Here is a 16,365-nt window from a genome sequence, read left to right on the forward strand (position 1 = left end):
CTGACGGTAACCAAAATGCCAGCCAGCTAACGTTAACTACCAAGCACAGCGACCGTTAGCGGCTGGCTAGGAGGGTTAGCTAGAAACGATGAGAACATACCGTCTGTTGCTAGTGACACTTGTTCCGCAGACACCTACAAAGACGAAAGGAAATGTTCTGCTTTCCAAAAAACGAGTTCAAGTTACTTAATCTGTGGTCCCAGCTCAGTGCCGTGAATTACTTCCCCACAGCTACAAGCACTTATTTTCCTCTGTCTTCGGTCCCACCTATCCGCTCGGACAACAGCTCCTACAAGGCTCGCTCTGTTGTTCACTATTCTCGTTCTAGCTCAGAAATTCAAATAGCATCGCGAGATTTCCACCAAAGTTTCACAGGCGGTCTCTGCCTACTGTGGTCGAGGTTCAGCAGCACACTTGGGTTTCTTTCTGTCACATTTTCCAGGACATTTGAAATGATGATACAGATTTAATACTACTACCCGGTTAATATGACGTAATTAATTAAAACATAATTACAAACTCTTCCCAGACACAACCAGCTGAAAATATTTGGCCTATTCGTGTTTTAACATGTAGAAGGAAATGGAACATATCTTTCAAAATCTTTCCTGTGTTTGACATTTTTGTTCTGTGAGGTATACATTTTAACTAACATCTTTGACATATAGTAAAAGTTAAAACAAAAAATTGAGTACAGCTTATGGGCAAATAAGGCTTGAAGTCATGTTCAAGCTTAGGGGCTATCATCTGTCAGTATAAACAAACAGCCCCTCATGAATGCCATTAGTGAATTGTATTATTAACCTGAGAGATCAAACTGAGTTTAATCACCAAGCATAGAGAACATATTTATAGATTACAACAAATATGGTTTACAGTGTCTCAGGAATGACTTCCCATACATCGCATGGATAGCCTTTCTTTAATTTCAATTTGGTTTGAACCTACATGGGCAGACATAGTACATGAAAGATTTAGTTGACGAACTGGCAGACAGGGCAACACTAGACAGACAAATCTAATCCAAGCTAGAGAGGATTACACGATAGCGCCCTGTGAGTTTATCATTATTTAAAGAGACACAAGAGGAAGTGAGGAAAGAGCTAGTGGATTTTTACTGCTCTGATTATTTCTGCCACTCACACATATGCACGTTGAGAACACATCTTACTGCTTGTAACATCCAGTGCAATCCCTCCCAATTTACACTGTATATGCCTAATTATTTGTACTGAGCAACAATCTGGAGTTTAGCAGGAACTTAAAGAGAAATTTACCAGGCATCTATTGATATATGACCATAAGCCAGAGCCGCACACAGGATCTGTTGTAGAGGGACGATTGAGTTATGTTGTATAGAGAGAGGTGGTTGCCTGTGGGTTTGGCATTAGGTCTGCTTAGTTTTGAATGCAAGCTAAATCAATTTGGAGTTAGTTTACCATTAGAAGAGGCATGGTGAGTTTGAAAGTTATGAAATGACTCAGAGCTCCTCATATAATTGAATTTTGATGTCGTTTAATGACTCTCAATATGGGTTTTCAATGGCTGTAGTGTTGTTGTCCTTTACTGTCACTGTGACAGGACATAAAATTGATAATCTTCTACAACTGCCATAGCTGTTAAATGAACCCTCCTGGTTTTCACAGTTCAGCTGTATGTGCTGTAGAAACCTCATCCTATAATGGTTTTTCTACTTACTGTAGTCCATAAAAACAGTGAACAGCACCCTGTGTAACAACAGTGTCAATCCATAGAAACCTGAACCACCTCAGGCTACTGAAGTTACATACCTGCTATATTCCTACAGTATGTTCCTGACAATACTTTTTTTCCTATACCTGTTTGTTCCAACATATAAACACAAATGTACCCCATTCTTTTTTAAGAACTATGTAGTTTGCTTATCCTATTTTGTTATCACCTGTAAATAAATCACAGCTGATTTATAAAATGCCACAGAACTAATTATTCCATCTTCCCCCAATCATGCAGCTTAGTTGCTTAGTAGGTCGTACTGTATCCCTTGTACCTACATGTATGTATCAGTATGTGATGTACTGTAAATTGGCAAGAATTATGCCGTACTATGCAGGCAATAATCTAAAGCATTACCAAAACACTGTGTTTACTTGTAGCAAGGATCTCTTACAGCAAAGCCTCATTAGGGAGGTAAGCCTACCAAAACAAGTAACAGCCTGAACCAGACTGTAGAAATCATGTGATAGCAGGAATCCAGGGTGAACTGAAGGTTCTTTCACAAATAGGTGCAGATCAGAGTGTTGACACAACATACACATGCTTGCATCCTGTAGTTACAGAAGTGTGTTTGTACACAACTCCACATCCTACACTACACAGGATCTTACCATCAGGCTACACAGAAGCACCCCCCCCCCAACATGACCATTATGTCTAAAATGCACAAGCATGAGAACCATCACATAAAGAACAGAAGGTGAATACAGCACTGACAGTGCTTTTTTCTCAACCTATCAAACTGCGGAGATAAAAGGTCCCTCCCCCTGTGAACCATAAACAGACATGCATAAACATCATAAGAGTCAAAGCTGGATAATCCTGTGAAATCCCAGAAAGTTGTTTTGGGTCTGCCATGTACTGTGGGTTTTGGAATATGTTCACAATCTGGTCCTGCTTAAACAAGGTCTGATGTTGAGCCTGTGAGTGTTTGGAGTGTCAGGGGAGACACTAGAAGCACCTGCAGCCCCTACAAAGATGGATACTGTGGTGATATCTATATTAAAAGGGGTTTTGGTCCAATAACATACAATAGTGACCAATTCCAATCAGGAACACCTCCTGTCTCCACAACACCCCTTTCCCCCCCACTATATGAATATAGTTTTAAAAAATGTGAAAGATCCACTTAATGATTAATTCACTTTTTAATTAATTGAGTCCTGGTATCAGCTTTTCATAAGATTTCAACCAAAAACATCTCTCATCATCTGTATGCAAAGGGGAGACGCATGATTGAGTCGACATCAAGTCGTTTTCCACAAATATGAGAGGAAACAGCAGTTACTGGGTTCCTGCAAGGCCTGCACCCTCATCCTCTTGACACATTCACGCTTTGTCAGTTCTAAGACATTGTACAAGGTCGCCTCTGCTCAGGATGGAAGGATCCAGTAGGAAGGAAGGAGGATGTAATATGGCATTTTCACCACTGTTAACATACATAGCGGTGTACTATTTAATGTGGAGGCAAGTAGGCAACACAGAATTGGTGTGGTAGGAAGCCATATTCCAGAAATGGCCTCTAAACTTAAATTCTTCGGTTCAAATTCGGAAAACTATCAGATTAAGAACTGAACAGAAGCCCGTCTATTCTGATGTACATCACACACAGAAGCTGTTAACATGGTGATTATCCATCCACAGTTCATACAAAAATATATACACTTCTTGCTATACATTCTACAGTATGCCTCAAGTCCAGAGCTGGAAATCACTGATGCACGAAAACTGTTCAAAGAAAAGTAGAGATGGGAAACACATGAATCAGGTTCATACATTCCAATGAAACGCTGGCGTGAGATGCCAAATACTGAATGACAATGCCGTCTGGTGGATGAAAACAGTATTGTCCATCATGCACAGATATAAGTGAACATTAACTTGAGACGGCAAACACAGACTGGTGTGTCCAACGTAAAATATTCCAATTGGTGTCAATTTTGTGTTTGAAATGTTTGAAAATGAACGTGGACAACACAAATGAAAAAGAGGCATAAATTTTGAATGAGACTTTATTACAGCCAGTAGTTTACAATACAAATCACCTTTCATAATGCTCAGCTACCACCTTCATGAACACGGCTGATATTCTGAGCACTGACACAGTAAAATGACATAAAACAGAGGAATGCATTCAAATTTATAATCTCAATTTTTTCTATTTTGCTTTTTTTTTTTTCAACAAATTTTTCTTTATGATCAAGGTCTAGACAAACCGTCCCTAGACCTGGCAAAGTCAATTGTTTTCTTCTTTTTTTAAGAAATGATTTATCATTTTGCGATGTTTTCAGAGTTTTAGGTTTTTCAATGTTTAATTTTTTTTTCTCTTTTTCCATCGGTGAAGCAGGTTTCAAAATGCTCAATCTGTAAGAAAAAAATAAAGCATTTCAATACTTAGGCTGTAGTTCATTTATGACATACTGTATAGGGCTGGACGATTTGGCATAAATCATAATCACAATAATCAACATTTCACCTCGATTACGATTAATGAAAGATTATTTTGTTTGTTTTTGTTGCCCTTATAGTTCACTGACAAGGTTTCTACTATAAATATGCTCAACTATTAAAGCTAGGTTTACCATTTTAAATTAACAGATGTAAAAAAATAATTGTTCCCCTATATTCGGTGTATCGCCGCTGCTACTACAATTTCACACAATTAATCAGTGTGGTATTTATAAGAGCAGCGGAGGTAACGTCGTTAGGTTTTCTTTTAATAGCAGTGCAACGTGTGCGCAGTGAGAGAGTGGCAGACAGTGACTGTGAAAGCAAGCAACTAAGTTGTCAGTCTGGCAGTTAATCTGCAGTGTTGGTCACAGTGTGTTTCCACAACAAATGTGAATACTAAGGCACTAGTATGTTTTTAAAGGGGAAATATTAAACAGGATTAAATAACTGAAATAACAGACATGGAAATCACGTCAGTTAGAGGCTCTGAATTTCAGTTTCCATTTCTTTTCAATTAATTGTCCAGCCCTCATTTCCTTACATCCATTCTCTTGAAATCACAAAGATAAAATCAGGACTTCCCCGTGCACACACACACCTTAGACACTGGGAACACCCGCTGGGGTGGTCGACTTCTGAGCAGCTTCCTTGGCCTGGTGGGCCTGAAGCACAGCAACAGCCTCATCGACCTAAAACACCAACACATTTAATGAATCACTGCATATGAAGCATTATCAGAGTTTGCAGAGATATTTGCAACAGAGTAGCCATTAACTGACCTTTGAGCGCAGCGACTCAGGTGACTCGAGCATGTGGAGGAGCTCAGAGTTGTCGATCTCCAGCAGCATACCAGTGATCTTGCCTGCCAGGCTAGGATGCATGTTCTGGATCAGGGGGAAGAGACGCTCACCTAAAAAGGGTAGAAAATCAGTCAACAACCATTTTCTATATAATAAAAAACAAAGACTTAACATGTAACGAGAACATTTTCTACCGGTTTCACAACAGTTTGTTAGTTCCTTATTAATCGAGCAGAAGACTAACTAACCCAGCATCTGCTTCTGTTCCTGAGGAGGGGCAGCAGCCAGCATGGAGGCAGTCAGGGGCTCCTGTCCTTGGACATGGACAGCAGGCTAAGGATAGGAAAAAAAGAATTGAGTCCAGGCTAAACTTTAAAAATTACTGAGTGCACAAATACTACTAATGAGTAACTATTACAAATCTTTACAACGTGAATGAATGAGTAGTGTTAGGTACTGTTAACATTGTACTGATTCAGGTTACTCTTCATGACATATTTAAGCCTTTTTAGCAGATTTAGGACATATACAAGTATGACAAAAAAAAAAAAAAAGCCCAATCTTGTCATGTAAAAGTTGAATGCTTAGTTTCAGTTATAATACTAAATAAGCAAACTGCACTGTAGACAAAGAGGGTCCAAGTGTTGCGAATGTGAAAACATTTCTTACTAAATGCCCCATTTTAAATTTTGAAGCCAATGTGCAATACCCACGTGCAGGAATGAAACGCCTAGAAGTGCCTTACCTGCTGCATGGGGACCTGTGGCTGGGAGGCCATGTGCTGCTGGGGGTTGCGCACACCAGCGGCATATTTGTACTGGGGCATGGCACGCACTGGGGCGGCAGTGGCTGAAGCACCAGTAGGGCGCTGGCCGAGGGCCTGGGTGGCTGAGGGGAGGGAGGTGAAAAAGGCACTTCCTCAAAACTGCATCAAGTGATTAACAGGCAGTGACAGATGATTTCGTTCTGAAAGCTCAGATACTTACGCATACGCTGGGAAGCCATCATGCGTGGGACCTGGGTGTTGGCAGCAGCAGTGGGACGGATGGTGTTAAAGGCCTGGGGCCTGGGAGCTGATGGGCGCATAGCATTGGGCATGTTTTGGAAGTCTGAAGGAAGAGGAAACAAAATTACAGATCCACAATAAAGAAATCAGTTCTTTTAGTTTTAAAAGATGGAGCTGGCTGCCAATTCATTTACAGCACTATTTTGCATTCCTATTAACCGAAAACATAGAATCAAATATGTCTACTTACGCTGAGGACGCACTCCTTGAGTGGCCCAACGGGGGCTGGGGCGGAGCTGCGCCAGCTGGTTGGCAGAGTAGTATGCGGCACGATTTTGGGCCTGAGAAGGACAAAGTCTTATCATAACATGGTCTCTGAAGTGGCTTAAAGTAAAATGTCTAATAGAAAACACAGTACATCAGCACATTTCATTGTCATGTATACTCAAACTGGGCGAGGGGTGGGTATATATACTAACCGGAGGTATAGCCGTCATGAAATAGCCTGAGGGTGGAGCAGGCTGATATGGGTTGAGGACAGGGTTGGGCACAGCACGAACAGTGGCCATTCTCTGCATGTACTGGTTGGTTAGATGGGCCTGTCGCTCCTCCTTGCGCTGGGCCAGGGCCACATACAGTGGCTTTGTGGCAACAATACGCCCATTCATCTCTGTTACAGCTTTGGTGGCCTCCTCAGGGGAAGAGAAGCACACAAAGCCAAAGCCTTTGCTGCGGCCACCCTCCATCATCACCTATGGTAGAAGAAACTGATTAGCATCTATAGTGATAAATTAAGGACAAACTCAAATGTGTAATCACATCTTGAAACATCAACATTACAAAAAAGGACTTATGTCTTTTACCTTAGCACTTGTTATGGTTCCAAATGGAGAGAATTCTTTACGCAGACGCTCGTCATCTAGGCCATCATCCAGGTTTTTCACATACAGATTGACACCCTGGTGTATGGAGAAAAACAGATTGTAATACTTTACTTAAATCAACTCTTAGTCTCCTACGAGCCATGATTGTATCTGGAGACAGACTAGTAGAAATAAGGTCTTGGATGACAGCAAGATGTGACACGGCGTGTTATACTCAAGCTTTTGCTGCAGTATCACCCCCATTTATAAGATGAACAAGATAAACCTCCTTAAAGAAAAATTAAAACCACTTTTTAATTAGTAAATTACATGTACAGTCACTTTATTTAACCATCTATTGATCCCAGGTCTTTACTGTAACAGAAGTTATTTTCTTATTTCCAGAGAAAATTCAGTAACTGTCCACCTGACAGGGTGCGGCGTACCGATGGAGTGTCTCAAAGTGCGTTTTTATTTGTGAAGGGGTCGTGTCCAAGCTAAACATTTAAGCGGCTCTTTAAAGCGTACTCTGATCTGATGAATGAAATTCCTGACAGTAGAAGACCAACAAACCTGATATCTGGTCATGCGATCCTGTTTCATCTGCTCAAATTTGCGCTTCAGCTCATTCTGGCGCTCCCCTTTCTTCTGTGCGCGGCCCACATACACTTGCCTGCCATTCATTTCTTTACCATTCATGTCGTCCACAGCCTGCAATCAATAAACAATAGTCCACTGAAACAAGCTAAACAGAACCCATGTTTGTATTGATTCAAAGCCATCAGCAAAGGTCGCGTCGACAGCAGACATTTCATTTTCCAATAATTTAGTTACATGATGGGTTAATGTCCCCTGAAAGAAAAACTAGGACTTTGTCCTAACCTTCTGTGCATCTTCGTGTCTCTCAAAGCTGACAAAGCCAAATCCCTTGGATTTTCCACTCTCATCAGTCATAACCCGGATACTGAGAGCAGGTCCTATAAAATGCGACAGAAAATAAACACGTTAAATAGGCCATATAACACTGGTAACATGCTTAGTGCTAAACATGTTGTATCACTGAAATTGTATCACTGGTCTTACCATACTTGCCAAACAACTCTTTAAGCTTCTCGTCATCCATGTCCTCCCCAAAGTTCTTGATGTAAACATTGGTAAACTCTCTGGCACGTGCCCCAAGCTCAGCCTCCCTCTCTTTACGCGACTTAAAGCGTCCAACAAATCTGTTGGTCAAATGATGTATAATATTAGAACAAATCACACACACCAAAGACAAAACCATGTCCAAAATAAATCCTGGACAGGAGGACAGATGTGACCGCAATCAATTTTAGTTTAGAAATGTGGAGTTATCTTAAAATAGAATTTAATAGCTCTGATTATCAGTATTGCACAAATGCACTCTCACTTCCCCACTTAAAATTATTAAGATCTTGGTTGAGGATCGAGACCCGGTTCAAAAATTTCTCAAAACCTGAAAATCAATAAGATTCGAGCTTATCGACACTGCTATTGAGACTTGCGGGACCTATGATGGAACGTTATGTTTTGACTGTCAAATATGATTTAATTTGAAGTGCAATGGATAAGAAAATCCATCAGGTTGCAGTCTGCCTGCTTTCTGTCAGCTCCTACACACACACACACAGCGGCAGCAGAGCGAGAGGCTGCGCCGTTGAGGTGGAAAACGGTGAGGGTTAAGTTAGCTCCAAACTACTGTAACGTTAATTAATGACAGCTATGCTCATTGCTGTAAGTACGTGCAATAAAACCTTCGCAAGTAAAAAGACAATGCTTTATCAATACACCTGTCTGTAAGGTAACGTTAAACATGTAGAAATGGTTAATTTAATCATCTCTGTCCTCAGTATCTCATCCTGTATGTTTTATACAAGCACAGCTAACACTAGCGTAGCATTAGCCAACAAGCTAAATAGAAAGCTGTCTGTCTGGAGCACAGACTGGTCTGTAGTCTTAAAAACTCAGCTGCTGGCTGAGACAAACCAGCCGCTCCTCCTCCTACCTGGTAACGTTACTGACTGACACAGTGACGTTATTCTTTCTAAACGTCGTTCACTACTTGCGATGTCAGAAAGTTATTGAGTTACTTTGCTGTTGTAAACATTAATGTTGCTGCTCTAGAAACAACATTTAGCTGTAAATAAAATATTAAATAAAAAACAACCAGGCAGTTAATATGTACTCTTCAATATATGTTTATTTATCACAAGTGATATGTCATCTCAATATATAACTTTATCGCACATTGAATATTTTCCTCATACTGTGCAGGCCTACCTCATTCCCGTTGGGTCTGGTTTTACCAAATAACCATCACTAAATAATAGTAAAGTATCGATAGTGGTAAAGAATCGGGTCATTAGGCAGTCTCAATAAGGGTATCAATATAAATAAAAAATTAATGATCCCCATCCCTATTAAGATACTTAAAACATAGCCCAGGTTTGCATTTGTCCTGTTTCACTCAGTTGTATGAAAACCTTAAGTACATTAAGCATGAAACGCAAAATGTCTTCAAGTCTCTTCAACTAAGTCCAGTTGCCCTTGATTTGAACCTACCTTTTACAACAATGACCTAGAAGACTGAGAATCTTTACATACATTAAGCATGATTGAAGTTGTGGACAAGATGCGGTTAAACACAATGATTAGATGTAATATTCACACGTTAATCAGCCCCCCCCCCCCCCCCCCCCCCCCCAATAAAAACATATTTCTACAAGAGTGTAATTGTAGTCCCACTTACACTTTTCTGTCATTGAGCAACATGCCATTCATTTTCTCAATGGCCCGCTCGGCAGCTTCGTGGGTCTCAAAGTGCACAAAGCCGTAACCCTTTGAGCCATTTTCATCACAAACCACCTTGGAAAAGGAAGATTTGAGCATGTCAAAAACAATCCAAACACCATGCTTTGTTTTTTTTTAAACACACAATCAGCATCAACCTGGTGCAATCTTTAGTCATGCAAAGTAGTGGTGTGTATAAAGCACACAAACAGACAACAAACTGAATGATGCCCTGCCTACCTTGCAGGAAAGGATGTTTCCGAATGCAGAGAAGGTGTCATAGAGGGCCTTGTTATCAATCGACTTGTCCAGGTTCTTGATGAAGATGTTGCCCACTCCACTCTTCCTCAGCGAAGGGTCACGCTGAGACCACATGATGCGGAGAGGCCTGCCTTTGATCACATCGAAGTTCATGGTGTCCAGGGCTCGCTCAGCTAAAAACAGGACCCAAATGACAAGACTTCTGATGACACTAGGTACATATGTCTGGTTTGTATTTTGCCTATTGCAAAAACTGCAGTACTTCAAAAAGCAAAGTAAAAAAATATGGCATGTAGGTAATTTTAAGACATGTTCAGTACTTAATCTGAAATCATTAACTTTACACTCAAGCACCAATTGTGGTAATTGCAACAGCTTTACCATGCTTTAACATGGATGTATAGTACATGCTCAAAATGGAGTCAGATGGTGCCACATCCCTCTTGTTAGCTGCAAATTAACGTTACTGCGTTATGGCAAACCTACCATCAGCAGGTTGCTGGAAGTTGACATAGGCATAGCCGAGGGATCGACGGGTGATCATGTCCCTGCATACTCTGATGGACAGGATGGGCCCGGCCGGGCTGAATTTCTCGTAGAGCATGGCCTCGGTAACGTCTGGATGCAGGTCTCCCACATAGAGGGAAGCCATTGGGTAGCTAGGCGCGCTGGGATTCATATCAGACAACGCGTGTTCTCGGGCAATGCGACAACTGTGAGGTTAAATTAGCTCGGTATTTTCTTTACAAGTGTCAGCCAAAATCGGTCTCCTGTATGAAATAGTTCCCTCGGTGTCTTCGATAGCTTCACAAAATAAAGAGCGAAGACACACAGATTATCTTAACAGTTAGCAACGTGGGCTAGCTAGCTTGATTAGCAAAATGTCGGAACGTGGCCTAACCGATGTGGCTCGCAGACTTCACAATTTTGAATCTGTACTCCCTTCACAGTCAGTTATTAAGCCAAATTGCCCGCAGTTTACGAAGTAAATGTTCTCATTTACAATGATAACTGGAATGACAAAGCCCTTAAAGGGATAAATAAGTGGTTAACTATATAACTGGCTAACGTTAATCACCCACGCTTTCGACGCTAACCGCTTGGTTTGCTAACGTTCTTCTCGTTCCGTCTTTCGTTCTTTTCGAAGGCAGCGTCTTCTTCGCGTTGCTTGAGTTGGCAAATCAAATCCTGCTTCACCGATTTTTATTTTTCTTATAAAAATATGTCTGCGTGTAGTCTCTAGCTTTTGGTTTGTTTCATAATAATAAAATGTGTGCCGAGACTAGCTCCGGAGCACACCCAACGCAGACGGATTACCGGAATGAAAGGAAGGTCGGTGGAGGTTGTTTCGCAATTCCAGTCGAAACCGCGGCGCGTTCACCACCAAGGTTGACGTCACACATCTCGCGATATTTTATAGATTTCGAGCACGGATCATTTGTTTTATAAAATTATTAACTTTTAATGTAAAAATCCTAACTCTTATTTGGCTTTTTCAGCAGGTAAGGAATGTGTAGGTGGCCAGCTGGGCCAATAGTCTGAACCATATCCACTGTCCTTGTCATGTTTCCCTGTGACAGTGAAACTGAGTCTATCTTGTATTCCTAACTTGAGTTAGATTTTTTATTTTCTCTAATTCATCCTCCGGGGAAGGCAATTCACGCTGACTTGCCCATATTAGTGAAAAATCTGATAAAAACTAAATAGGTCTCATGTAGCACGCCTATTTTCTTTGCTAATGTGTAACTAATTAATTTAACATAAATATTTAATAGGAAATAATGGCAGTTTGGGGTTAGCTGGAAACTAAAGAAAATGGATGGGCGAATGGATGGATTTTCCCCCTAAACCTTTCATGTCATGTGACCAAGTGACTCCAAAAATCAATTTTGAAGAGGTGTGTAATATTTTTTCTGGGAGTCTCTGGGTCATTATAAGAAAAAAAAAACCCATAAAAATAATTTATATAAAAAAGAAGAAGCAATAAAATTTTAAAAAAGGGTTTTATTTGTCCACCGTTGTAATAATGTTTGGTACTGATTTGAATTCACTGGGTCACATAGCATGGAAGCAACTGAAAAAAAAGATTTTACATAAAATAGAAGCACTAAAATCCCCCCAAAATAAGGTGAGTGAGTGAGTACCTAGCTGCAAACAATATGGCGTATGTCTGCAGGAAATCACAGGATCTCAGCAGTGGAAGTTGATCTTCATGTTTTTATGTGAACATCTGGGCTGAGTTCAGCCCTATGGTTCAGTTCTTTGTGCACCATTTTGAGGAAACATTTCCAACCCAGAAACCACCTGGACACCATTTTCAGATTGAACATCCCCCTGAATTGCATATGTGCAATGTCTACTTGTGGCAGAAAAGGCAAGAAGGGCCTTGCTGTACAAAAACACAACTTTATTCACTGATTTTTAAACTAGTGATATGGGGCAATGAATTTGAGAATTTACTGTATATCAGACCACAAATAAGACAAGAATTACGTTGGAAAAAATGTTGGAGTGGGGTGTTTCTGGGGGCCAGACCTCACTGATTACTGTACAAAAACAGAACAACTTTATTCATGAAGAAAATATGTTCCTGTTTTCCCTCTGATGTCCTCCGACAGCTCTGCGATTTACAGTTTATCTGTTGGCTGAAAACCAAAAAAAAAGTTCGAAAGGAAAACCAGAAGATATTTGCTACATAAAATATGATCCAGTTTCACCAAAATCATTGAATAAAGTTGTTGTATTTTTGTACAGTAATCAGCTAAGGCCAGCCGCCTTCTCGTCTTTTCTCGTTCACACAAAAATGACACAGACTCGAGACTGACGAGTTCCTTCTTGCGGAGGTACACTATTATGTCAGAATCAGAATCAGAATCAACTTTATTGCCAGGTATGTGTACACATATGAGGAATTTGACTCAGGATTGTAGAGACAGAGTCAAATTCGAGAGACAGAGTTAGAGACAGAGTTACTGGGTTATTGCACAGGAATTGTTCCTGACACTGTTTATCAGAGTCAGGTGTTCATCAGAGTGATGGCTTGTGGTTAAAACACTTCCTGAATCTGTTGGTTTTGGCATACAGTGCTCCGTAGCGCCTACCAGAGGGGAGGAGCTGGAATAGATTGTGTTCAGGGTGAGATGGATCTGCAGTGATGTTTCCTGCCCGTTTTCCTGACTCTGGAAATGGTCCTGGATGGAGGGCAGGTTGGCACCGATGATCTTTTTTGCATTCCTGACTGTCCGTTGTGGTCTGTTCCTGTCCTTTTTGGCGGCAGATCCAAACCAGACAGTGATGGACGTGCAGAGGACAAACTGGATGATGGCTGTGTAAAAGTGGATCAGCAGCTCCTTAGGCAGGTTGAGTTTCATGAGCTGGCGCAGGAAGTACATCCTCTGCTGGGCCTTCTTGATGGTGTCAGAGTTGGGCTCCGACTTTAGGTCCTGGGATATAGTGGATCCCAGAAACCTGAGGGCACAGCAGACACAGGGCTGTTGAGTATGGTGAAGGGGGGCAGAGTGGGGGGGGGGGCTCCTCCTGAAGTTCACAATCATCTCCACAGTTTTGAGCGTGTTAAGCTCCAGGTTGTTCTGACCGCACCAGAGAGTCAGCTGATCAACCTCCCGTCTGTAGGTCGACTCGTCACCGTCCCGGATGAGGCCGATGATTGTTGTGTCGTCAGCAAACTTCAGGAGTTTGACAGATGTGATGTTCTCCAGTCTCACCTGCTGACTCCTGTCAGTCAGGACATCTGTGATCCACTGACAGGTGGAGGCTGGCACAGTGAGCTGGGTGAGTTTGGTGGTGAGGATGTCCGGGGATGATGGTGTTGAACGCTGAGCTGAAGTCCTTGAACAGGATCCTTGCATATGTCCAGCAAAGAGCCTGTAATGTCCTTCAGGCGGGCCAAGTCACCAGTCTTACAAAGGACTTCATGACTACAAATGTCAGGGTGACAGGTCTGTAGTCATTTCGGGGCCAGGAGCCTTCCTGATCTTCTGTCTTTGAAAGAGCTGGCTCACGTCCTCTTCACAGATCTTGAGTGCAGATGAGGGGTCAGAGAGGGGGGGGGTGGCAGCGTGTCAGAGGGGGAAGGTGACTGTTTGAAGATGGTGTTAGAGCGGGGGAGAGGTGTGACTGTGGGCTTTTCAAACCTACAATAAAAGCCATTCAGCTTGTCAGCCAGTTGTTGAGTACCAGCAGTGTTGGGGGATGGTCTCCTGTAGTTGGTGAGTGTCCGCAGGCCTCTCCACACTGACGGAGGGTCGCTGGCTGTGAAGCTGTTTCTTAGCTTTTCAGCGTAGCATCTCTTTGCTGCTTTGACTTCTTTAGTCAGTGTGTTCCTGGCCTGAGAGAGTGATAATAATGATAATGAGAAAACTATGTTAAAATACGAGTTATGGAATCACAGACGGATATACTTTGGTTTCTTATTTTACAGTTAATGATACTAATTGTCTAATGTCCATAGACTAAAACCAGTTCAGTTAACACTTTCAGTTCAATAAAAATCCTATTTTATTGTATAATGTATCTGTATGTGTTAGGCAACTGTTTTTCAAATACACTACATGACGTTTTCCTTAAAAAAACAGCTTTTGTAGGAGTGCACTGATTGCAAAGATCAAAACATATACTGGGAACATGCCTCCTCAAGATTACAGACATCACGGAGCATAAATATTATTCTTTCATAGTAGACTATATAGTGTACAGGGTTGTGTAATTATTTATTAACCATACTATTTTATAAAAATGGTTTCAAAACATAGATGCCAGTAAAACTACAATACTCTCTCTTGTTACTATGTTTCTAACATGTCAACAAACAGCATGGCTCCACTGTTAGAGAGAGAGTAGTGCATTGACACAAGTTACAGTACCGCTGTCACAAACCTAAATTAAGAATGCAATATTTAAGCCGACACAACCAAGCTCAGAACAAATTAGCCTACAGGGCAATAAGCAAACAGCAGTGAGCCCAACACCACTGAAGTCAACAACAACAACAAGGGATTCAAACCCTGTCTATAGCCGCTTTCCACAGAGATCCTGCAAGCAAAACGGAAAGAAAGTCTGCCAATATATTTCCCCTTCCCGGCTCCGTACCTTTCATACGGGGCAGCAAGCCGGCATATTGGCATAATAATCTTGGATAATAAAGCAGCTAAATGACAACAACATCATGACAACAACCGCAAACCACAGTCAGCGATGGTGCTAACCTGTTGCTATCTGCATTCTTGTATAGCTCTTACACACAGTACAGTACACAAAACTTTATAGCAATGTGTCAAATGTATTATAAACAAGCCAGGCTACGGACTGTCTGTATATTAATTTAATTGCACTTATCTGTCTTCAGCAGCTTGTCTAAGTTACCTCCAGAGAAAAACACACACTGGAAGCTGCAGGCTGACCCTTAACTCCATTCTGCCTGTTAGGCCCACCCCTTAACCAATCACAATTTTAGAAACACGATAGGCATCTACATAAACGAATCGGAGGCCTCTCTTAAAATTAAGCGTCACAGTCCATCACAACTCAGGGTCAGAGGTTACCCTCTTAAAGTGACAGAGCCTAATATGACAACACTTATATGCTGCTAAGCACCTTTTAACACAAACCCAGGAGTAACATAATACGTACAGTATAGCATTTTATGCATATGCCCCTCGCCAGGGGGGGCCAGTAATTTTATTGGGGTGGCCGTGGCCTCCCTTGTCCCTCTTTGGCAGCGCCACTGAGTCCTCCTCCCCTTGTTTTTCCATACAGAAGAGTTTAAATCCCGGTAGGTGAAGTGTGCTGTCTGGGATGTGCTCAGCGAGCCAGGACTCTGTAAAACAGTGGGCGGCAGATCTGCAGAAGTCCGTGTTAGTTCTGTTGAGGAGCAGCAGTTCGTCCATTGTGTCCTATTTGTCCAGTGTAGTGATACATTTGGTATTGATTTGAAGCATAGACTGTGTAAATGAAGTGGACATAGCCACTATGATGGTTTGTGGACTACCGTTTTAAAGCTTTGAGTTCGGCATTTCTGCCGTCGCCATCTTGTTTTTTTCAGAAGTAACCAAGGGTCAAAGTTCTTAGACAAAAACAAAGACAGCACTCAAAAACATGTTCTCGGCTAGTGACATGTACATACAGTGGAGCCTCTATCCTGATTGACAGATCATCTTGGTACCAACTTGTCAACCAGAAGGTAGCCAGACCCTAAAGCATCCCCTGCTTTATTGTCTTTCCTCTAAATGGGACCATAATTTTTTAAAATGACCATTATGCTGTAACACTTCCTCATTAGGGAAGGGCTTACTGAAGTTCGGTAATTTTGTCCAAAGAATAAGACTTCTTTTTGCAACCAGTGGAGCGCCCCTGCTGGCCATTACAAGAATGCAGGTTTAAGGCACTTCCGCATTGGCTTCAC

At 41.6% G+C, this 16,365-nt stretch overlaps 2 protein-coding genes across 3 annotated transcripts in view; both read right to left on the reverse strand.

Annotated features, from left to right (window-relative positions):
- The window catches only part of LOC123968290 (E3 ubiquitin-protein ligase RNF19A-like), a 32,417-nt gene extending 32,114 nt beyond the window's left edge, over nt 1-303 (reverse strand). The window contains exon 1 of the mRNA XM_046044949.1: nt 187-303. The gene's annotated coding sequence lies outside the window, so the exon portion shown is untranslated. The remainder of the gene's footprint in view (nt 1-186) is intronic.
- A 3,446-nt stretch (nt 304-3,749) lies between these two features.
- Nucleotides 3,750-11,306, reverse strand: LOC123968333 (polyadenylate-binding protein 1A). Of its 2 annotated transcripts, none has more exons than XM_046045034.1 (15): nt 10,431-11,306; nt 9,924-10,117; nt 9,643-9,758; nt 7,968-8,098; nt 7,758-7,852; nt 7,449-7,586; nt 6,876-6,971; nt 6,492-6,764; nt 6,263-6,353; nt 5,993-6,115; nt 5,752-5,894; nt 5,255-5,339; nt 4,986-5,116; nt 4,805-4,895; nt 3,750-4,119 (listed from the first exon to the last, which is right to left on the reverse strand). In XM_046045034.1, exons 1-14 carry the CDS (start codon nt 10,621-10,623, stop codon nt 4,806-4,808), a joined length of 1,899 nt encoding a protein of 632 aa, XP_045900990.1. In that variant the 5' UTR covers nt 10,624-11,306; the 3' UTR covers nt 3,750-4,119; nt 4,805. The 2 variants fall into 2 exon arrangements, with proteins under 2 accessions (XP_045900990.1, XP_045900989.1); XM_046045033.1 differs by having other exon boundaries at nt 7,959-8,098.
- Nucleotides 11,307-16,365: the final 5,059 nt, after the last annotated feature.

Source organism: Micropterus dolomieu, linkage group LG03, assembly GCF_021292245.1.
Source record: "Micropterus dolomieu isolate WLL.071019.BEF.003 ecotype Adirondacks linkage group LG03, ASM2129224v1, whole genome shotgun sequence".
Lineage (NCBI taxonomy): Eukaryota > Metazoa > Chordata > Actinopteri > Centrarchiformes > Centrarchidae > Micropterus > Micropterus dolomieu.